The sequence below is a fragment of the Balaenoptera ricei genome, chromosome 16 (assembly GCF_028023285.1).
Source record: "Balaenoptera ricei isolate mBalRic1 chromosome 16, mBalRic1.hap2, whole genome shotgun sequence".
NCBI classification, from domain to species: Eukaryota; Metazoa; Chordata; class Mammalia; order Artiodactyla; family Balaenopteridae; genus Balaenoptera; species Balaenoptera ricei.
The window spans coordinates 55,797,057-55,819,536 of record NC_082654.1 but is presented as its reverse complement, the minus strand read 5'-3'; the positions used below and the strand labels follow the sequence as shown (position 1 = coordinate 55,819,536).

General features: G+C 41.1%; 1 protein-coding gene and 1 long non-coding RNA gene across 3 annotated transcripts in view; one reads left to right on the top strand and one right to left on the bottom strand.

Annotated features, from left to right (window-relative positions):
• Positions 1–1,221: 1,221 nt before the first annotated feature.
• On the bottom strand, positions 1,222–8,235 carry TMEM254 (transmembrane protein 254). Of its 2 annotated transcripts, XM_059899393.1 has the most exons (4): positions 8,081–8,235; positions 6,829–6,932; positions 6,608–6,667; positions 1,222–2,950 (listed from the first exon to the last, which is right to left on the bottom strand). In XM_059899393.1, exons 1-4 carry the CDS (start codon positions 8,168–8,170, stop codon positions 2,830–2,832), a joined length of 375 nt encoding a protein of 124 aa, XP_059755376.1. In that variant the 5' UTR covers positions 8,171–8,235; the 3' UTR covers positions 1,222–2,829. The 2 variants fall into 2 exon arrangements, with proteins under 2 accessions (XP_059755376.1, XP_059755377.1); XM_059899394.1 differs by lacking the exons at positions 1,222–2,950; positions 8,081–8,235 and adding an exon at positions 7,696–7,924 and having other exon boundaries at positions 6,604–6,667.
• The window catches only part of LOC132350311 (uncharacterized), an 83,299-nt gene continuing 68,540 nt past the window's right edge, over positions 7,722–22,480 (top strand). Inside the window, exon 1 of the long non-coding RNA XR_009497887.1 lies at positions 7,722–8,140. This is a non-coding gene — a long non-coding RNA (uncharacterized LOC132350311). The remainder of the gene's footprint in view (positions 8,141–22,480) is intronic.

Here is a 22,480-nt window from a genome sequence, read left to right as displayed (position 1 = left end):
CGATGTGGACAAGGAGGCTTGCAGAGAGAAGGGTCTCATAGACTTACAAGCATATTACTCAGGTGCCCTAGATTCTTTTTTGTGTGTGCTGATAAGAAGGAAAGGAAAAATGATATTTACAACCCACGCTGCTCAACTAAGAGATTTAGTTAACAAGGTTCCAGCAAGGGCCCTGAGCAACAACAACGTGATTGCATTCTGTGCTCTCACCTTAAAGGCAGGTTCTCCAACGTTTCTTTGGTGTTTCCAGGCCTCCATGTAAATACATACAGGTTCCCAGATGGCAAGCTGTTTTGCTAAAGAACCTCTTTACACATCTAGAGTATCTCCTCTTAAACTCAAGACTTGTTTTAAAACCATGGCTTATAAAACGTTTGGAGTTGGATTGCATGGACTCATAAACATGTTGAATGTAGGAAATAGTGTTAGTTTATAAATCTGGCCTGTTTTTAGGTTGTGAGGTCATTAGTTTTTTGTTTTTGTTCCCGCCATTGGTCCTTGCTCTTTTTGTTCTTCCCAACTTGCCCTTGGTATATTTGGGGTTTTAGTCTGTTTGCCCTCCATGGTTGTTTCCAACAAGATGCCTCTGGCCTTTTCTCATCCAAACTCAACATAGATGTTTCCCCTGTATCACCCCTGTGACTGCAACACAAGCCTAAGATGTCTCTTTTTATTTTTTGCTTCAGACTTACTTCTAGGCTCCTGGACTGTGGGGGAGGAAGAGGCAGAATGTGAGATCCAGTTAGTCTGGCCTCTGTGTGTTACTTCACCTCCATAGGATGCAGCTTATGGGTCTATAAAATGAATGGCCCGCACCGTTTGCTCACTAAGATCCTTTTTTGCTCTAAGCCATGATAATACCCCAAATAAGATTACAGCATTTTATACTTTTGGCATTTAAAAAAAATCAGAGTACTCCTTTCACTTGCTGCAAACTACATCAAACACTGAATGAAATGTAGTGGGAACAAAAGGAGGCCAATCCTACAATGAAAGAAGATGCTCATGTCCACCCACAACTTGGTGTATGTGGAGGAGTTAAGTGGACTATAGACAGCTCTAGAAACGTAAGGAAGACCATATGTCCTACAACTAGGGCATTCTGCATTTCTTTATCAGTGAAAAAAAAAATCCCTGATACAAAGTTCCAGAACAGAGTCTTTTTGAGAAAGAGCAGAATCAAATGTGTGACAATATTATCAAAACTGACCAAAAAAAGCATTTGATTGGAGACACAATTCACAACATTTTATTCAAGTTAATACATTTCATTCAGTAATCTGCCATATTATCCTTGGCACCATTAATAATAACCCCTTAATCACAAGAGAAACAGAGGGAAATACTAGGATTTATGTGTAGAAGTTGATTTCCACCAAAACCAATTCATAGTCCATCATCTTTAATGGTTGTGCTTTCACTTGAGGCCTCTTTTTTGGGGGGAGGGAGGCTGTTTCTCGTGTTTGCTTAAAACAAGTAACATGACCTACTGTGTCATGGAAGGAAAATAAGGTCTAGTCCCTAGTGAACAAGCAGGGGGTCCTCCAGGAAAGGAGCCCTAAAGGCTCCTTGAGGTGAGTCAGTAACCCTCCTGCGCCAACCAGTCAGTAGTTAAGTTATAACCAGGTGAACGAGAGAGGTAGTAACTAGTTGGAGAACCCATGGTGTAGACTCTCTAGAACAGGAATGGCTGAGTGAGTCAGAACTGGAGGGAGATATCTACAGTGTCTGGAAAAAGTGACCAAGAATAGGGAAGTGTGAAAAAGATACGGGTTTCCCACCAGGGGACCCACAGAAAGATGGTGGTACCAGTCAAGGGCAGTCCTGCACTTTTCTCTGATGCAAGGGTACACTGAATGGGTTCTGCAGTTTTCAGATAAAAATTGGAATGATGCTGAACAAGTGCAAAGTGAAATCAGAGTTTCCCTCCTTTGTTCGGTAAACACTGAGAGAACACCTGTGTGTGAGGCATTGGGACAGGTGCTAGAGGAAAAAACGAAGCTGTCTTAGGATGTGGTCCTGACTTGAAGGTGGCCATCAGACCCTGCACATACAGAGCACTATGTCGGAGGGTCCAAGTGGAGGGAAGCATCACTTCTGGCTGGCAGCAGCAGAGAAAGCATTCCCGTCATTCCTTCTTGGTTCCCAGAAGGTACTCTGTGCCTCTGTGTCACCTCTTGGCCCGCCCCATTCCAGGCACTTGTCTTATCTTTCTCCATAATGTGAAATGTAAGCCTGAAAGGAGAAGATCCCGCCTCACAGGTGTCTAACAAATGTGGGTGGAATTGATGTGTTATGGAAGTGTCACTCTATTTTGGTCCAGGTGGGTGGAAAAAAAATTTGGGGAAAGGAGAGCTGATAAGATGGTGGTGGTAAGGGTAAGGTGTTTTAATCAGAAGGTAGAAGCAAAGATATCCCAACAAGCAAACTTAGTATGTGGCTTAAACCACGTGATAGGTAGAATGCCAACACAGCCAAGGACCACAAGAAGGTAGCTGGAAGCCCTCTGCCAAATAGGTTAGTCTGCAGAACTGGGAAGCTAAAAATCTTTTCCTACTATCTACTCAAGTTTAACCAGAGCAGATGAAGAAACAATGAATAACTAGAGGGTCGTAACTTTCTAGAAAGATCAAGTAAACACAGCACCCCCTCAAAAAAGGTGAGGCTGAATGTCAGTGTAGAGAAAGCTTTTGAACATCTTTTTTTCTCCTAGGAACTTTATATGCTATATTTTCTCTCTTTTTTTTAAATTGAAGTATAGTTGGTTTACAATATTATATTAGTTTCAGGTGTACAAAATGGTGATTCAGTTTTTTTTGGGTATCTTTTTTAAGTTTGTTTTTGGTGTCTTGGTCTGTAATCAATCAAGTAATAGAGAGATGCCATCCCAAACAGGAACGTCTGCAGGAACCAGAGTAGTTGAGTCCAACTATTCGTGATGCCTTTAGACCTAAAAAAAGAGAAAAATTTATCCACCAGAATTTTAATGTTATGGTTTCACTGGAGTTATTGTCTTCCAGTTTTTTAAAAACTTATTCCTTCTATCTATTTTCATGGGGCTTATTTTGCGCTTTCCTCCAGCTTATTAACTTGAATGCTTAGTTCATTTATTTTTGTTTTTCTTGTGCATTTAGAATGGTACACTCTTCCCTGGGAAGCAATCTGGTTACTGCCTAGGACATGGTATTATGAAACTGTTTCTCACGTGATTTTGATGAGCATATAGGGTTAGAAAGCACTGGGATGGCTTCAAAGCAAGTGTTTTAGACCAGATGTAAATCTAGCTTGGCCAACTACCAGCTTGACCTTGGGCAAGTCACTCACTCTCAGAATCAGTTTTTTCGTCTGAAAAATAGCAATAATAGTATTTATCTCACCAAGTTTTGAGATGATTTTTGAGATAAGTTATCCAAAGTGATTAGTAAAGGGCCTGGCACATGGTAATAATAAATACCTGTTTATACAGCCATTCAAACTAAACTGCTTAACCCCAAGCTCAAAAGAAAATGGCCCAGATGAAGTGAATGGTTTGCTACAGTCTCATCTGTATATAAGTAAGTCTCATGTGGATGACTTTTAATTTAAAACAAAATTTTAAAAAATATATGTAAAAAAAATATAATTTTCTACACTAACAGATTAAAGGAGAAAAATTATATGATCATCTTAATAAATGCAGAAAAAGCATTTGATAAATTTCAACATCCATTCTCAATACAAGTTCTCAGAAAACTTAGAAAGAGAATGGAACCTCTTTATTCTGACAGAGAAGATCTATACAACTCTAGAAAAAACCCGAGGCAGAATGTTGAAAGCTTTCCCTTTAATTAGGAACAAGGCCAGGATGCCTACTATCACCACTTCTGGCTGACACTGGACTGGACGTACTAGCCAGTGCAACGAGGGAAAAAACATAAATAAAAGGTATACGGAATTGAAAGGAAGAAATAAAACTGTCTTTATTTCTAGAGACAATTGTGTACCTAGAAAATGAAAAGGAATCTTTTAAATTATTAATGATGAACTATTAGATGAACAGATGAACTATTAGAACTAAAAAATGAATGTATCAAGGTCACTGGGTGTGAGGTCAGTAGAATCAACTATATTCATACATTCTACCACCAAACAATAAAAAATGAAATATACATCAAAGTGGGCCAGGATGTACAAGAAATTCACGTTTACGCATTACTTATAATAGTCAAAAAAACCCAAAAAAATAAAAAAAACACCCCAAAAAACTAGAGGCTTAAAAGTCTGTCAGAAGGAGGATTTGTTAAATACATTAAGGCACATCTATATAATAGAATACTATGTACTAATGAAATGAGGTAAGTTTATAGGTATAGACACGGGAAAACAGGCATATATGACAATAGAAAAAAGTTATACAAGAGTTTATATCTATATGTATATAGATATGGTGGCTATAAAGTCGAAATGTTCAGTCCAGTCTTATGTCTGGTTAAATGGAATTCATCAATTTCTTTTTATTGCTGGATAGTGGGATGTGGGGTAGGGCTTCCAATTGTTCTACATGTCTTCGTGATTCTTTCACTTAAATGTATTCATTCATAAGTCAAAAGGAATATTCATCCTGGTTTACAGTCACCAATGATACACTGCAACGCGTTAGACCATAAAGAAATGATTTCAGGAATGTGAGAATAGTGCCCTAACCTCTCTATGCCTTTTCTCCCACTGCCTATCAAAGAACTTCAGAGCAGGATGTTCAATTTGAGTCTTTTCGTTTTCATTAGAGGCTCCAAATGACGATAACAAAATAGGTGTAAAGTATTCCAACACTATAATGTGGAGGGCTGGACCACACCTCCGAGCTAAGCTCTGAGGGCCTGAAGAGGCCGTTAGAAAGAGGTATCAGTGCTGTGGCACTTCCTATCCCAAGTCAGCCCAAAGAACAGCTTCAGTGGAACCACTCAGCCTGACAGGAGTCCCCAGTAATTTGGGGGAGGCTTAATATCTAACTCAGATGTTTAACTACTGGTACACGGCTGCCCAGGGAACTGCACGCACGTGCAGATTTATCCTGCTGGACGGATAAGGAAGCTGTCATCGTGAGCCTTACAGGTCTTGTGGAAGGGCACTGGCATGAGTGAGCTTAAAAGCAACCCCGCCCCAGAGGCCTAACTAAAGGGTAGAAGAGATCTCAATGAAAGGGAAACTGCCCCCCGCCACGACCCCCATTACAGATCCTAAGGGAAAACTGCAAGTGACATACTGACTGAGGTCTGAAGGAACCATCAAGGGAACTGCAGAAGGGAGATCCCTAGTGATGGGCGGTTTCTCAAAAATCCACCAAGGCTCCTTTGGAGAGAAAGAGTCAACAATGGGTATGCAACGACCACAGCACCCAGCTGCCTGATCACAAGGCAGACTGTGCTCTGCTTCCCCTAACTACTCCCAGCACCCCAAGGGGCCACAGGCAGCTGTCGCTAGTGAACAGGGAACAAAGCTGGAATGAGAGGGAAGACATCAACTATACCCTCTTCCCCACAGCAGGCTGCTGCGCCCCAGCTGGAGGAGAACAGATGTTCTGAATTAGATAAAAGTTCATAGTTTTAATAAATAGACTGGACTTGACCAGATAATATGAAATAGTGACTGGAAAATCTATGGACCTGCTTCAGATTTCATCCAGGGCTAGGATGGGAGACAGACAGTAATCCTTGGGGGAGTGGAGATGGGCGAAAAAATAAAGCTGCTTTCTCCTCCTCTCCTAGAAAGTCCAGCTTGTTTAATAAACCAGAAGGTGGAGGAACATAATCTATTAAAATCAGTTAGCACTTGTCTGGCATAGTGTGCACCCAAGAAATATTAATTACTTTTATTATTAAAACAATAAGGTATCTTATTTTCCACTTTTAGAAGTAATACCACAAAAACAGAGGTGGTAATTAATCTTGACCAGAAGAAAAAAAATCAATTGCAAAGCAATCTGGCATTACTATAACCATCTCTTTCATTACACCATACTTTCTGTATGCTTACATAAAGTCTAAACGTAAAGAAAAGCTTTTTCAGTTCTCTCACATTGTATTATCCTACACCGGCAACTGTAGAGTAGGGTCTAGTCGCAGGACTTTTAGCTTGCAATGCATCCCAGAATCACCTACAGTCCTTGAAAAAAATAACATGTTCCTACCTCTGAAGCAAGGCTACTGCATTAGGATCTCTGGGCCTGGAAACCAGACAAGTGAATGCTGAGAAACCTCCTCAGGTGATTCAGTTGTGAAACTAGGCTGAGAATCATTGGGCTAGGTCAATGTAGCTCTTTTTAAAACTAGAAGGCAGCCTCCTAATCTTTTCTTCTAGTTGGGGCTATACAGAGACTTTTGAAAAAAAGAAGAAAAATCATCTAAATTAAATGACTAAATAATTGACTCATTAACACAAATGAATTCATTAACTATTTACTGAGTACTCCCTCTGAGTATTGAGAGAGGCTCAGTATTAGGTGTGGGGATTCAACTCTACCCTGAGAGTGTTCTCGGCCTACAAGCGCATGAATTATTTAAATGTGGCTACTCTCAACTTATATTAGATACCAAGAGAAAAGCGACAAAGACCTATTAAAAACACTTACTTGCACAATACAATGGCATACAAGGACTCTCCCACGTGAATCAGCCAGGCCAGCCAATACCTGAAACAAAAGTCAGCCTAGTTTAAGGTGATGGTTCTCTGCTGATGAAATCTAACACAGAAACCCCCAAGAGAAAGGTGCTTTAATGTGAACTAGCACCACTCTTAGAAGGCAACCAGGGGCCTTCCAGGTCTACACCCCATTTCTGCAGCTCTCCTTACCAACTGTGCACGAGGGTGTGATGATGGTCCAGCAAGTACTGAGTGAAGGGGCCCAGCGGCCCTAGGCTCTGATAAGGAATAGTCTCAGGCCAGAAGATCATCCACTGAAAGAGAACCAGAAGCACAGAATGCTTATTAGGTCACTTAAATCTATTTTTAACCGAGGCTATTAAATAATCCTGATTCTATAAGAACAAGTAACAGACCAAAGAAACTCTGAACTAAGTCATCTGGGCTTCCATTCTTTACTTCTATTTTCTAAAAGCGATTCTAGTGGGAGATTTATGCTGAGGAAACTCTTTGGTTATCAGACTTAGTGCCCAGGTTGGCTGACTTCTGTTATTAATGCATTACACAATTTAGTCCCCAACCTATTTTTCTGGGTATTTTCCTGTATCCTTTAAATGAATTCTGTCTGCCAAACAAAAGTCGCTGCTCTTCTCAGTAGAGATTCTCTGTCTTCATGATTCCACATCTATGTCATAACATGTATATCCTCTCTAATCCTTCTTACCCATTAAATTCTACTCATCCTTTAGGTTTACCCCATTTTCCAAGCAATTCCAACTGCCTCAAACATTCTGCTTTGGAAGCCCTATCCTGACTTGGCAGGCTTAGAACTGTCCCTCAACTTGACCTCCTTCTTCTTGAGTTCTACTCAAACCTGGCTAAGCCCTAGTAACCATGGGGACGCAAAGACAGGTACATTTTCAAGGAGAAAGCTTACAAGCGCACCGACCTTCCGCTTACGCCAATAACCTAGGCAAGCGCCAGGCGCGCAAGCGCAAGACCCCGCCCCCCCAACAGCCCCCTCGCCCTACGGGAGCCTGGCGGGCCAAAACACATGCACCCCGCGCTACACCTTACCCCGAAATATCCCAGCCCCAGGACCGTGACCAGCGAGGGCAGGGGTTTGGCTGTACGGAAATAGGAGGTAGCAGCCCCACCGGCATTCGACTTCGCCACCACCATCTTGAAAGATCTACACACCGAGTCATGGGGTGGGGAGTATTCCCTGCCTTCATATAGGGAAAGCGTGGGCAGCCGGTTTCTCAAGACCTCAACACAGGCGAAAGGCGCGGGCAGACGGGTGCGCCTGCGTCTTCTTCCCGGGTCTAGTCCCCTGGCTTAGAGCGCTCAAGAGCCGCGATTGCGCCTGCGCGACCTCTCCGTGTTCGTAGGTGCGGATCTTGTGGCTCAAGGCAGCACTCTATCCCCTCGCCTGCCCTTGCCCGGGGCCCGCTGCCCTTACTGTGTAATAGCCAAAGGAGAGGATGATGACGGTGACCCAGAACAGACTGCTCCTCTGGAAGTACGTCTCATCTCCTCCTGCCTTCCCCATCGCTGCAGCACGTCCCAGGGAATGCCGAGCAGGCCACCTCTGCTCTGGAGGAAGGCAAGGATGGGGGCGGGGCCGTGGCAAACACTCCTCCCTCCTCTCGCTTACCTCCCCAGAGGGAGAAGAGTCTGTGGGCCTGAAACGCTGAAAACGAGTCTCCATCGGCTCTGGCCTGGTGGGCTGGTTATCACCTTGAAGGGGAGGCTCCTCTCTGAGTGTCACTTTCTGGGGCTTAAGATAATGGTGTTGGAATAGATGGTGCTTTATGCTCTTAATGACTATGGATCTAATTTTTGAACTTCAGCTCTGCTGTGCTCTGTGGGAAATGTAAAAAAAATTAATAAGTAGAAACTGCAATTAAATAGACTTGGGATACTGGAAGGGGGAACTCTCACACTCTGTGACGTTAGCAGAGGCTGATAGAGAGAAGACCTGTCTTCTTTCCTGGCAACGACTCAGCCAAAGAAAACCCATGGACTCTTTGTTTTTTATAGCCCTCCCAACTTCCTTTTCTTCTTACCAGTGTTGTAAGAAGAACAACAATGTCCCTGGGGGGGGACACACGACTTGTGCTGTGGCTCACTGTGGTTGCAGACCCTAAAGTGTAATTCTTTGCTTATCGCAGAATAAACCCATCTTTCCTGGAGAAGTATTTGGCAGTCTATTTGTTTCAGGTCAATAGAAATAATGCTCTTCCTCTTCATTAGTAAAGATGTATGGACCTATATGGCACAGCACTTACGAGAAGGGGCTGTGGAACAGATACCTGGGTTTACTTTTACATCCTGGCTCTGCCAGTAACTTTTTGTGTAAGCTCACACTAGTTACATTACCCATCTGTGCCTTAATTTCTCTTATCTGTGAAGTGGGGATGCATTGGCTCCCACCTCAGAGCTTTTGAGTGGATTAAATGAGTTAGTACTTGTAATAAAACCGCTGTAAAGCAAAGAATGTTGCCCACCATCCAGTTGTACAAGGAGCAAGTCATTAGCCACTGCAGTTGCTGACCTACAGGACACCCTGAAAGGAATTCAGGATGAAGAATAGCATGACGCACTCAGTGCTTTGGGAAAACAGGCAAAACAGGCCCTTAGATGGTTAGATATATTTCAGGAAAAAAATTTTATGAACTCAGATTCTTGCATTTTCCCATACTTAGAAAAGCACTACAATCATTAACTGAGATATCTGTTCCTCTTGACTAGCAGTGACCTTCTACTGAGATGTGTGCTTGATTGCATGTGCTCATTACCCAAAGTCATATATGCTGGCCTCTCCCCTTACCTCCTCAGAGCTATCTGAGAGGCTGTCTCTTGGTCTGTAGTCCCCAGTAAGGCACTGCATAAACTCAACTCGTAGCTCTTACATTGTGCATTTTTCTTTCAGTCAATAGCATTCACAAAAGTGTCCGGCCCATAGTGCTTTATAAGTTTTGGTGATTAATATTACTGAGCCTTCGGCGTATTTGCCAGGCCCCTGTGCTAAGTGCTGTATCATCAATGCGAGGTGGGAGGCACATCAAGCCAAAGCGTTCTGATGAGACTTCAGGAGAAAAAGGTGGTTTCACTTGGGGCTTTAAAAGCTATTGTGAAAGCAATAGCTGATATTTATTGAGCACTTACTATGTTCCAGGCATTGTTTTAGAAGTATTAGCTCACTTAATTCTCAAAACAGCTCTATGCTGTAGACTATTGTCCTTCATTTGAAAGACAGGAAATAGCACAGAGAAGTACCCGAAGTCATGTAAATGGGTAGGTATACTGGAAGTCAAGTGGTAGCCGAGTGTTCCAGCACTCTTAAGGACCATGCTATATATAACGTATGGGATATTTCCAGAACTCTTTCAGTTGACATGGCAACAGCCAAAGTTGTTTCCTCGTTTTTTTCATGACTGTATTTGGCTATGTTTTAAAGAATGGTTTCCAGAATGTGTGACACAGTCCATTTCCCAGATAAACCACAGTGCCTGTCAATATCAGGTTTACCAGGGCTCAACAGCTTTGCTTCTAATCTTTCTTCATCACATCACCCTCTTGTTTCTCCTCCCTCTCTGAATACCTCTATTTTCTCAGCTTTTCTTTTACTGCTTGTCCCCTACATAAAGGTGTTTCCTATTATCTTCTCTGTGTTTACAGTCTTTTTGAACTTTAATTTTCACCTCCGGTTGACACTAAAACATTCTCTCCAGTCTCAGCCTCTCTCCGGTTGCCTGCCGGTCACCTTTACTAGGTACGGCACCACACCTTAAAGACAAGAAGTTCACTATTATCCACAGAGTCAGTCCTCGCCAAGACTCCCCTATTTACATTAATATCATCTTCATTCTTCCAGGCACCCAGACTCTTCCCTTTGGCTGCCCTCATATCTAGTCATCTGTCAAGAGTTCTGTTGATTAAGTAACATGATATCTCATCCTTCTGGATTAAACTGAAGCCAAGTCCCCCTAAAATCAAGTTACCTTGCTGAATTTATGATTTTTTTATTTTTGAAATTTTTATTGAAATATAGTTGAGTTACAATGTTGTTTCAGGTAAACTAAAATGAAACGTCATTCTTTTGAAAGGCACAATAAATAAAGTTGAAAGACCTGGAAGAAGGAATTCTTCAATATATATAATAGACAAGTAAAAGACATGAATTGGAAATCCTTAAAAAGGAAACTTGAATAGCCAAGGAACATGAAAAGGTGTTCAACCTTAATGGCAATTTGGGATGTGTAAAATAAAGCAAAAATAAGATACTTTTTTTCCCCCCATTAGATTGGCCTACTAGGTATGAAGACACATGATGATGAACTATAATAATTAAAAGCATTTGGTATTCGACATGCGAATCAAATAAACCAATGGAAAATGATACTCCAGAAATAGATCTGATATATACCCAAGCATTTATTTTATGATAAAGATAATGTGCAGGCAGAAAAATATTCTCTTCTTCCCTTCTAGGCTTTTTGGCTGATCTAATAATTAAACTGATTTAAAAAAGATTGTCACCCATATCAGCCCCTGAGGGCTAAAGGATCCTTGCCTTGATTTATCTCTGTGTTTGTTTCAAAAGCACCTGGTATTTGAGAGAGATGTTTTGCAGCTGTGCTTAGAGAGATGTAGTGGTCAACCACCCTGAACTGGCTCTGACTTGACCACAGGCACATACCTGCATAGATGAGACCTGGAGGTGCCTGGAAAGTTACCTTTGCTTCATTACCATGCTAAGATCTCTGCCCCAAGCGGGAGATCTGTACTCTGCTAGGCACAATTCATGCATTGTGCAAAGAAGCATGGAAGACTGCACATGCTCCAGCTGCCCCTGGCTGGCCCTGGAAATCTCTGCCCCTTTCCTAGAGCCCTGATGATATGCCTGCCTCCTACCCCTTAAAATTCCCTCCCTCCCTTCAGAGAGAAGGTGTTTTGAGAGCACGAGCTCTCTCTTCTCCATTCCTTGATCAGTGAATAAAATTTCTCCTCTGCTATACAGAAACTGGTTTTGTTTGATTGGCCTTTGTGACTCTGGGCAAAGAAAGAACCCACTGAGGGGTCACTGACCTGTTGGGGATTGGTAACAAGATTAACAGGATAAAAAAGCAAACAGAATTATACGAGTCCCCATACAGATTTGAAAACTCAAAGGGTAGTCAGGTCATTGAAACTCATATAACATCCTGACATGAGGAAAGGGGCAGGGGTTTGGGGATACAGTGGTGAGGAAGGCCATTCACAAGAAGGCAGAGGAGATGTTTGGAAAACCAAGGTTGCCCTGTTACACAAATAAATTTCCTGGTAAAAAGATATCTCTGGTAATAGCTCTGTTTCTGGTACAGGCCGCCTTGCCAGTGTAAATTTAGGCAGTTGAGGGAGAGGAAAAGAACTTTTCCTGAATCTTCGGAAATTTGATTGCCCTTAGCAGAAAATAATCCTTGTGCCAAGGTGGCATATTTTGGGGTGACAAATTCTGCTCCCCTTCAGCAACATTTCAAATTAAGGAGGAACAAATAAACTATTGATTGGTTATCTACTTGGGAAAAAATATTTTAAACTCTACCCCCCCCCCAATACAAATACACAAATAATGCAGTGTCACAAGGTACAGAGATAATAGTACCCCTAGGCAAGTTCTAATGACATGGCTGTAGGGTAGAATGAACATGTGTTGATACAGGAAACCCCTCACACTTTCCCAGGATCATGGGGAACAGAGGAGAGCAATATAAACAAACCTATGGAAATATGAATAGAGCATTGTGTATCCAGAGAATTAGGAGCAGTTTGTTGTTGCAAGAAGGAACAATGTGAAATTGAATGAAGGAAGGTGAGGCTGGAAGGGCAGGTAGGGTCTGATCATGAATGGCATTAGGTGTCAAACTGAGGAGTTTTGACTTGATCCCTTAGCCCAGGTGAGTCAGTGATTATTTTTTTTTAAATCAGTGGAGCAAAAATGTCTGGTGTACATGGGAGGTAAAATTTGAAGCAGGGAAAGCAGAGAAGATGAAAGATTGATGGAGCAATACAAAGTGAATAGAGAAAAGGTTGCATCGCTCATTCGAATATTCAATAAACATTTGGTAGGCCCTGGAGATACACCTGTGAACAAGACAAGTGCAGTCCAGGCTTCAGGTTGGGCACAGTGTAGTTCTGATGACAGGCAAATCAATAGGGATGTACCATGAGCAGCATAATTTAATGTTTTAGTACAACCATTTTGACCTTATGAGATCATGCATTCAAGGGTTGCAAACAGAAATGTCCTCATGACATTAAATTAAATGAATGAAGGAGGTAGAAGTAACCTAGTAGGGTGTGGTGAAACACTGGGGGAGCCAGGGTGTGTTTGTCCTCACCTAAAAAATCTTCAAATTCAAATAATGGTGATGATTGATGATGATGATGGTGGTGGTTATGATGATTAGATTTTTTTGCAGGATTTTGGGCTATAGGACACTGATTTTTTTATGTGCTTGGGAAGTGGTTAGTTTAGAGGTAGCGTAAAGTAAAAAATAAATGTTAACTATTGTTCTTCTTTTGATTGTTCAGTGAACCATCTATATGGTTCTTCTATATGAGAAGAAGAAGCAAGCAAATGGCTAGAATTCAGTCTGAGAAAATCCAATTCATTCAATGGGCAATTTACATAAAATCATCTCAACAAAACCCAGTGTGCTCAGAGCCAGTTTGCTGATCATCAGTTTGCCAAATTCACCAAATTTATGGAATGTGGCTTTAATACTTCAATAGGGCCATTAGATAGCTCTGTCAGACATGTTTATTCTTGGTCACAGATGAACTTTTTTGTTTATACTAATATTCTGTGAATCTTTTAACATGTCATTTCCTGTTTTGTTGACTTTTAGAATTTTTAAGGGATTTTAAAACCAATTTCTCAGATAATACATTGTATTTGTTACGATTAGATATGGCTCTCACAAATTGAGGTGTGGACTTCCAGGGCTGGTTTAGGGGCTCCCATGGGGCCCTTTGGCCTGTTCTCAGTTGACCCCACTAGGCTTGTGGCCTTGGTGATTAACCTTCCCAGACAGCCTCACGTCTGTGTGAATAATTTTACTCCTTTTTGTGCAATATTGCTGCACATGGCATACAGTTTGACAGAGATCAACTCTCATCATGAATAACCAATATTTCAGAATAGGGTAAGGGGTGAGAGAGATTGAAATTGTCTGAAAATTTCCCTTTGATCACATACATTGAGAAAGAAAAAAAGTATCATCTAGAGGCAAACACAACATCCTTGTAAAAATAAAAACAGAAAAAAATGACCCAAATTTCGATATAACAAACACAATAGTAAGATCTCAGAAATATTTATTGAATAAATTAATGAATGCAATATTCTGTTTCAGAACTCCATGTAGAAGGAAAATGATACATTTTTGAAGTAGGCAAACTGGGGACTAACCATATTTTGGGGCATTTAATTTTAACTTATAACATCTCAAAAACAATGGGGAGGGACTTCCCTGGTGGTGCAGTGGTTAAGAATCCGCCTGCCAATGCAGGGGACACGGGTTCGAGCCCTGGTCTGGGAAGATCCTACATGCTGCGGAGCAACTAAGTCCATGCGCCACAACTACTGAGCCTGCGCTCTAGAGCCCGTGAGCCACAACTACTGAGCCCGTATGGCACAACTACTGAAGCCTGCGTGCCCTAGAGCCCGTGCTCCGCAAGAGAAGCCGCCACAATGAGAAGCCCACGCACCGCAACGAAGAGTAACCCCCGCTCCCCGCAACTAGAGAAAGCCCGCGTGCAGCAACAAAGACCCAACGCAGCCAAAAATAAATAAATAAATTAATTAATTTTTAAAAAAATGGGGAAAATGAGTAAAAAAAATTCATTGGCTCCAAAAAATAGCGGAAATCCCCAAATTTGGAGGGGTGGGGGGTGGAAACCCCAGGGAAGAACACTTAAGAAATACAAAACTAAAGAGTACCACATTCTTTTTTTTAATATATATACTTCTTTTTAAAAAATTAATTAATTAATTTGTGTCTGTGTTGGGTTTCATTGCTGCGTGTGGGCTTTCTCTAGTTGCGGCGAGCGGGGGCTACTCTTTGTTGCGGTGCGCAGCCTTCTCATCGCGGTGGCTTCTCTTGTTGTGGAGCATGGGCCCTAGGCACATGGGCTTCAGTAGTTGTGGCACGTGGGCTTCAATAGTTGTGGCACGTGGGCTTCAGTAGTTGTGGCTCGCGGGCTCTAGAGCGTAGGCTCAGTAGTTGTGGCGCATGGGCTTAGTTGCTCCGCGGCATGTGGGATCTTCCTGGACCAGGGCTCGAACACGTGTCCCCTGCATTGGCAGGTGGATTCTTAACCACTGTGCCACCAGGGACGTCCCCAGAACACCACATTCTTAAACTCATCTGTTGTTAACGTTGCCTTTTTCACCAGATGATCATTTTAGTCACATTGCCATGTTGATCAGTTTGCTTCTGGTTATTTTCTTCTAAAGTCACCTGGAGCTCTTCATAGCACTTGAAGCAGATGTATAGACCAGGAGGGCAGAGGGTATCTCAGTGCCTGGAAATGGCCTAGCCTGGTTGGAGCTAAGAGTTTGCAGGATGCCACAGAGTCTCAGAGGTGAGGCTGAAATGGAAGTTGTGGCCAGGTCATGAAACTCCTTTTTAGGCATTCTAGAAAGTTCTGACATTTCCTTGCAAGTGATCATTGGGAGGTAAGTACTTTTAAAAGTTCAACCTGAATGTTGGTTTTCTGAGAGCAGAGACTGCATTTGTGCTGTTCACAGCTGTTACGCAGGACCTGGTATATGTTGGGCTCTTACTGTTATGAGGTGTTTTTTAAAAGTATAAAAGTCTCAGTGGATATCCCTTGAAGCCAAGGTTAATTTAGAGAATCTGAAGTAAGAGAGTTTAAGAATAAAAAAACAATGGCCAATAATGTTTGATGACTTAGTGGGGAAGATTAACCGTAAGCTTGGGCATTTGAGGCACTGATTTGTTGGCTTTTGCCGGCAACCTCTAAATAATGGAGTGGGAAGGGAGGCAGGATTGACTGGAATTGAGAAAAAAATGTAAAGCAAGGAAGTGAAGTTGTCTGGTAAAAATGGTTTTTGGAAGGAGCTTCATGGAGGAGGCCACCGAGTGTGAATTCAAGCTTCTGAGAGAAAAAAATAAAACCAAAAAAAAAGTTGATCTGAACTTTGAATTATTGGGGGAAAAAAAGCCAGAGAAATCAGGTTAGGTCCACCTTATTTTGGTTTGCTCTGCTCTCTTGGTCTCCAAACTTCTTCAATACTTCCAGCCCCCAAAATATTCTCTTCAACTACCTCAAAGCACCTGGTACTGCCCAAATGGGCTGGTTGGGCTATCAATGCCTCTGACTCCAAACACACGGCATAGGACCCAACTATAGTCATAACTCACTAATGTGACCTCCCAGGATTTCATCTGCCCATCAAGTCTGTTCCTCGTGCTTTTTCCTTATTTTGGTTGGTGAGTCATGATCTCTTTTGGAATCAAATCAGAAACACGGGCTCTCCCTCCACCTGCATCTCAGCTATTAACTTGCTTAATTAAAAAAAACCTTACTTTAAAAAAAAAAAAAACCACCTTACTTTTATCTGCTTTATGGTCCTCTAGGAATTTTCCTCTTCTGAGAATCGATGGGTATAAATGCTATATATCTATATAGGGCCGCTATAAGATTTAAGTAAGGTTATGTGTGAAAGATTTATTCTTTGGGCTTGCCACATAAATTTGTAGTGATTTATTTAAATAGAAAGGGGGACATGTGAATACTTCTGAAGTCAGATGAATTAATCTGAAACAGCTGTCAAGCATATGTTGTTTTTTTTTTTTTTTTTTTTCCATACCTAGGGTATAAAATAACCTCCCACACATTTGGGAAGAAAACCCCAAAGGCCTGAAGTTTCCTCATCTGTAAAATGGAGGTTTTGGTAATCTCAAAGCGTTGTTTTAAGAATAAGATGAACTAGCAAATAATGTAGTGTCCATAATCCTTATTCATTATTAGTTTCTGGCCTCTCCGATCTGAGTATCCCTTAGTCAATGCTATAATAAAGCGATATGGGTCATCTGTGAGCCTGACAAAGCTTCTGTTCTCACATGGCCTGTAGCCTATAACATAATAGGATGATAGTGACAAGTATGAGGTCAGAGGTCACACTGCCTTGGTCAGAGGCTCACTTTGGTCTAAACCTCTCTGCCCCCAGTGTTCTCAAGTCTAACTGGGGATAAAATAATACATAGTTTAAAAGGGTATTATGGGGATTAAATAAGAAAATTAGATTCAGTTGGTCATCAATGAACAGAAGCTGGGTTTTGAAAAGGTGGATTAGGTGGGGTTTTGAAAAGGTGGTTCCAGTGAAGTGATTGAGAGGCGTGTCTGAGGCGGAGCCACGTCTGGGGCTGCATCTAAGGTTTATCTACCGTGCGCACCTCAGGGGTGTATTGGTGCTGCTCCAGAGCTCATGACTTTTTCACTCCAAAAGACCCTGGACTAGAGATTCAATATGGGTTCCAATGGTGAGTTTCTTTGGTGGGAGGCAGCCTGCCTGGTGTACTAGTGTTTTGCAGGGGTCTGAGCTTTCATCTTTAAAAAAACATAGATTTATAGGCTGGGGACAGCTCATGTCACTGATGTAATTGTCTGTGGTTTCTGTACAGTGGAATTTGGCAGTAGGACTTTCTGAGAGGCTCGGGGATTTAAAGATGAACTTTTTGTTACATTAAAAGGGATTTCTTGTCAACTATAGCTCAAAACTGGAAAAAAAGAAAAGGTAGAACCAACCTAAATATTCAACAACATGGAGCTGGTTTAAAAAAGATTTCTATATTTTAGAGATATATATATGGAAGTTTTTTTTTTTTTTTAAAGATTTATTTATTTATTTATGGCTGTGTTGGGTCTTCGTTTCTGTGCGAGGGCTTTCTCTAGTTGCGGCAAGCGGGGGCCACTCTTCATCGCGGTGCGCGGGCCTCTCACCATCGCGGCCTCTCTTGTTGCGGAGCACAGGCTCCAGACGCGCAGGCTCAGTAGTTGTGGCTCACGGGCCCAGCTGCTCCGCGGCATGCGGGATCCTCCCAGACCAGGGCTCGAACCCGTGTCCCCTGCATTGGCAGGCAGACTCTCAACCACTGCGCCACCAGGGAAGCCCTATGTGGAAGTATTTTTGAGTGAAATGATATGTCTGGGATTCATTTCAGAATAATGGGGGCGGGCGGTTGTTGAGGAGATGAATGGGTGGGTGGATGAAGTGAAATTGGCCAGGTGTTGCTATATATCAGAGTTGAGTGATGTGGTCATCAGGTTAATTATTTTCATCAGCTCAGCAAAGTAGAAAAAGATCCAGGCCTCCCTAACTTGGTCTGAAATAATCCCAAAGCAGTCGACAAAGACTAAAGATTGCTGAATGGGAAAAATTACCCTGGAATTTCCAAATTAAAACTTTTTCGTGAAGAGCTCCTCTTCACTTTGTGCAAGCAGAGATCCGGATTTGGGGTCTCTCAGTCTGCAGTGAGGGGACTGCCCAGTGAGAACAGCTCACAACCTATGGTAATACTCAGGCACTTCAGCTTGCTGGAGTGTGAAGATTAGATTAGTTACTGTATGGGGACAGAAATCCAGACAGTGGTCAAGGAATGTCTCAAACACAAATAATGGTAATTTCCTTCCCATTCCCCATAAATGTTTCCTCAATGAAGACTAGGAAATGAGAATAGTATGGAGTGATCTCTGCACAAACTGGAGGTTAACCCTCCGGTTTGTGCAGAGATGTGACAGGGAATGTTGTTAATCTCATCTGGGTTGAGCCCAATCCCACAATCAACAGGAAGGGTCAGAAGACAATTAGGGAAAGAAGCCCCAGTTTTGTAAAATCCATCTCTTTGGGACAAACCTTTTCTGTCTTTTTGTGATGGTAATAAGCATGTCATTTCACCCCTTGGAGACGGTGCCGTAAATTATTTGCTCTGAGTGTCATAATTCCTATGTAGGGTGGTAGTTATCATTTACCTCTTTTACCTTGGGACGTAACAGAAGTTGGAAGACAGTAAGTGCCTTGCCCAAGGGCATGAGCGGAAAGAGACAGAGGCTGGATCAAATCTAACCTTCAGACCAGACGGGCAGTGTTCTGCTCTGCACCTCAGCTGAGGAAGAGCCTCAGCTAAGGAAGGAGGCCAATTCCCCCTCGGCTCAATATAATATCTTTTTTTTTTTTTTAACATCTTTATTGGAGCATAATTACTTTACAATGGTGTGTTAGTTTCTGCTTTATAACAAAGTGAATCAGTTATACATATGTTCCCATATCTCTTCCCTCTTGCATCTCCCTCCCTCCCATCCTCCCTATCCCACCCTCCCTATCCCACCCCTCTAGGTGATCACAAAGCACCGAGCTGATCTCCCTGTGCTATGCGGCTGCTTCCCACTAGCTAGCTATTTTACTCAAGATAATATCTTTAGTTCACATATTCTTTCCTTAAGTTTCTTGAAAATCCTGTGCTAACGTTGCCTTAATTTGTATGTTTTTTATAAATCCAATATTCTATATAAATTCCCTTTAAAATTTTTTTTTTTTCCTGGAAACACTGAGGAATTTTTATCTTTACAGTCTAATAGTTTTTTTAGGATATGTCTTGGTGTTAGTCATCCTGAGTTAATTTTCTTTAGTACACTTGATTCATTCAATAGATTCAGGTCTTCTATTTCTGGAATATTTTCTTGGATTACTTTATTATGGTAAAACACATTAACAAAATTTACCATCAGAACCGTTAAGTGTTCAGTTCAGTGGCATTAAGTATGTTCACATTGTTGTGTTACCACCATCACCATCCATCTACAGAACTCTTCTTGAAAAACTGAAACTTTGTACTCATTAAACAATAACACCTCATTGTCCTCTTCCCTCAGCTCCTGGCAACCAACATTCTGCTTTAGGTTTCTATAAATTTGATCACTCTAGATACCCCATATAAGTTGAATCATACAGTATTTTCTTTTTGTGAACGGCTGATTTCACTTAGCATAATGTCCTCAGGGTTCGTCCGTGTTGTAGCATGTGTCAGATTTTTTTCTTTTTCAGGCTGAATAATATTTCATTTTATGTATATACCACATTTTGTTTGTCCATTCATCCGTTTATGGACACTGCGGTTGCTTCCATCTATTGGCTATTATGAATAATGCTGCTGTGAACATGGGTGTACAAATTTCAGTTCAAGGACCTGCTTTCACTTCTTTTGTGTATATGCCCCAAAGTGGAATTGCAAGATCATATCGTAATTTTATTTTTAATTTTTGAGAAACTGCCATACTGTTTTTCATAATGGTTACACCTTTTTAGAGTCCCAATGACGGTGCACACGGGTTCCAATTTATCCATATCCTTGCCAACACTGCAGTTATTTTCTATTTTTTTTTTTGATAGTAGCCATCCTGAAGGGTGCAAGGTGGTATCTCATGATGGTTTTGATTTGCATTTTCCTAATAATTAGTAATATTAAACATCTTTTCATGTACTTAATAGCCATTTGTATATCTTTTTTTGAGAAATATTCAAGTCATTTGCCCATTTAAAAAATCAGGTTATTTGTTTTAATGTTGTTGAGTTGCAGGAGCTTCCTGTATTCTGAATATTAACTCCTTATCAGATATGGAGATATTTTCTCCCATTCCTTAGGTTGCCTTTTCAATCTGTGGATTGTGTCTTTTGATGCACAGTTTTAAATTTTGATGTAGTCCAACTTATTTTTTATCTTGTTGCCTGTGCTTTTGGTGTCTAAGATATCATTGCCAAATCCGATGACATGAAGATTTTGCCGTTTTTCTTCTAGAAATTTTATAGTTCTTACATTTACCTCTTTGATCCATTTTTGAGTTGATTTTGTATATGATGTTAGTGTCTGACTTCATTCGTTTGCATGTGGATATCCAATTTTCCCAGCACCATTTACTGAAAAGACTAATCTTTCTCCATTGAAAGGTCTTGGCACCCTTATCAAAAATTATTTGAACGTACATGTGAGGGTTTATTTCTGGGCTGTCTGTTCTGTTTCATTGGTCTATATGTCTGTTTTTATGCCAGCACCACACTGTTCTGATCACTGTAGCTTTGTAATAAGTTTTGAAATCAGAAAGTGTGCGATCTCTAAGTTCTTATTTTTCAAGGTTGTTTTGGCTATTCAGGGTCCCTTGAGATTCCAAATGAATTTTTCTATATCTGTAAAAATATCCCTTTGGGATTTTAGTAGGGATTGCATTGACTCTGTAGATCACTTTGGGTAATATGGACATCCTACCAATATTAGTCTTCCAATCCACAAACACATATATCTTTCTATTTATTTGTGTCTTCTTTAATTTCCTTCAGCAATGTTTTGTAATTTTCAGTGTATACCTCCTTGGTTAGATTTATTCATAATTTATTCTTTTGATGCTGTTGTAAATGAGATTTTTAAAAAAATTTTCTTTTTGGGTTGTTCATTGTTAGTGTATAAAAATGCAAGTTATTTTTTATTTTTTAAACATTTTATTATTTATTTATTTATTTACTTTTGGCTGTGTTGGGTCTTCGTTTCTGTGCGAGGGCTTTCTCTAGTTGTGGCAAGCAGGGGCCACTCTTCATTGCGGTGCGCGGGCCTCTCACTGCCGCGGCCTCTCTTGTTGTGGAGCACAGGTTCCAGACGCGCAGGCTCAGTAGTTGTGGCTCACGGGCCTAGTTGCTCCACGGCATGTGGGATCTTCCCAGACCAGGGCTCGAACCCGTGTTCCCTGCATTAGCAGGCAGATTCTCAACCACTGCGCCACCAGGGAAGCCCACAAGTTATTTTTGTGCATTGATTTTTGTATCCTGCAATTTTGCTGAATTTGTTAATTAGTTTTAACACTCTGTGTGTGTGTGTGTGTGTGTGTGTGATCTTTAGGTTTTTCTACATATGAGATCATGTCATCTGTGAACAGAGATAATTTTACTTCTTCCTTTCTGATGTGGATGCCTTTTTAATTTATTTTTCTATCCTAATTGCTCTGGCTAGAACTTTCAGTACTATGTAGAATAGAAGTGAAAGCAGGCATCCTTGCCTTGTTCCTGATCTTAGAGGAAAAGCTTTCAGTCTTTCACCTTTGAGTATTATGTTTGTTGTGGGTTTTTCACATTTTGCTTTCGTGTGAAGGGAGTTTCCTTCTATTCATAGTTTGTTGAATGTTTTTATGATGAATGGGTGTTGAAATTTGTCAAATGCTTTTTCTGCATCAGTTTAGATGATAATGTGTTTTTTTCTTTCTGTTAATGTAGTATATTACATTGACTTGAGGGGGGTGTACATTAAACTGTCCTTATAAATCCTACTTGGTCATGGTGTAAAACTGTTTAATGTGCTGTTGAATTTGGTTCATTAGTATTTTAAGGATTTTGCATCAATATTCATTAGGGATATTGTTCTGTAGTTTTCTTCCAGTGGTTTTTTTTTGTGGGGGGTGGTCTGGTTTTGGTTTCAGGGTAATGCTGGCCTCTAAAATGAGTTTGGAAGTGTTCTCTCCTCTTCGGTCTTTTTGGGAAGAGCTTGAAATAGATTGGCATTAATTTTTTAAATGTTTGGTAGAATTCGCCAGTGAAGCCATCTGGAGATGGCTTTTCCTTTGTTGGGAGATTTTTGATTATTGATTACTTATTCAATCTCGTTACTTGTTATTGGTCTGTTCAGATTTTCTTCATGATTCAGTCTTGGTAGGTTATATGTTTCCAGAAATTTATCCATTCTTCTAGGTTATCCAATTAGTTGGTGTACAATTATTCATAGCATTCACTTGTAACCACTTTCATTTC

What these genes read in the sequence shown, in the direction of transcription:
- TMEM254 (XM_059899393.1), bottom strand. Translation starts at nt 8,170, where the DNA reads ATGGGGAAGGCAGGAGGAGATGAGACGTACTTCCAGAGGAGCAGTCTG. An exon ending in TCTCCTTTGGCTATTACACA is followed by an intron (nt 6,933 to 8,080) that starts GTAAGGGCAGCG and finishes GTTCTCTTTCAG; the next exon opens with TGGATGATCTTCTGGCCTGA. An exon ending in CACACCCTCGTGCACAGTTG is followed by an intron (nt 6,668 to 6,828) that starts GTAAGGAGAGCT and finishes CTTTTGTTTCAG; the next exon opens with GTATTGGCTGGCCTGGCTGA.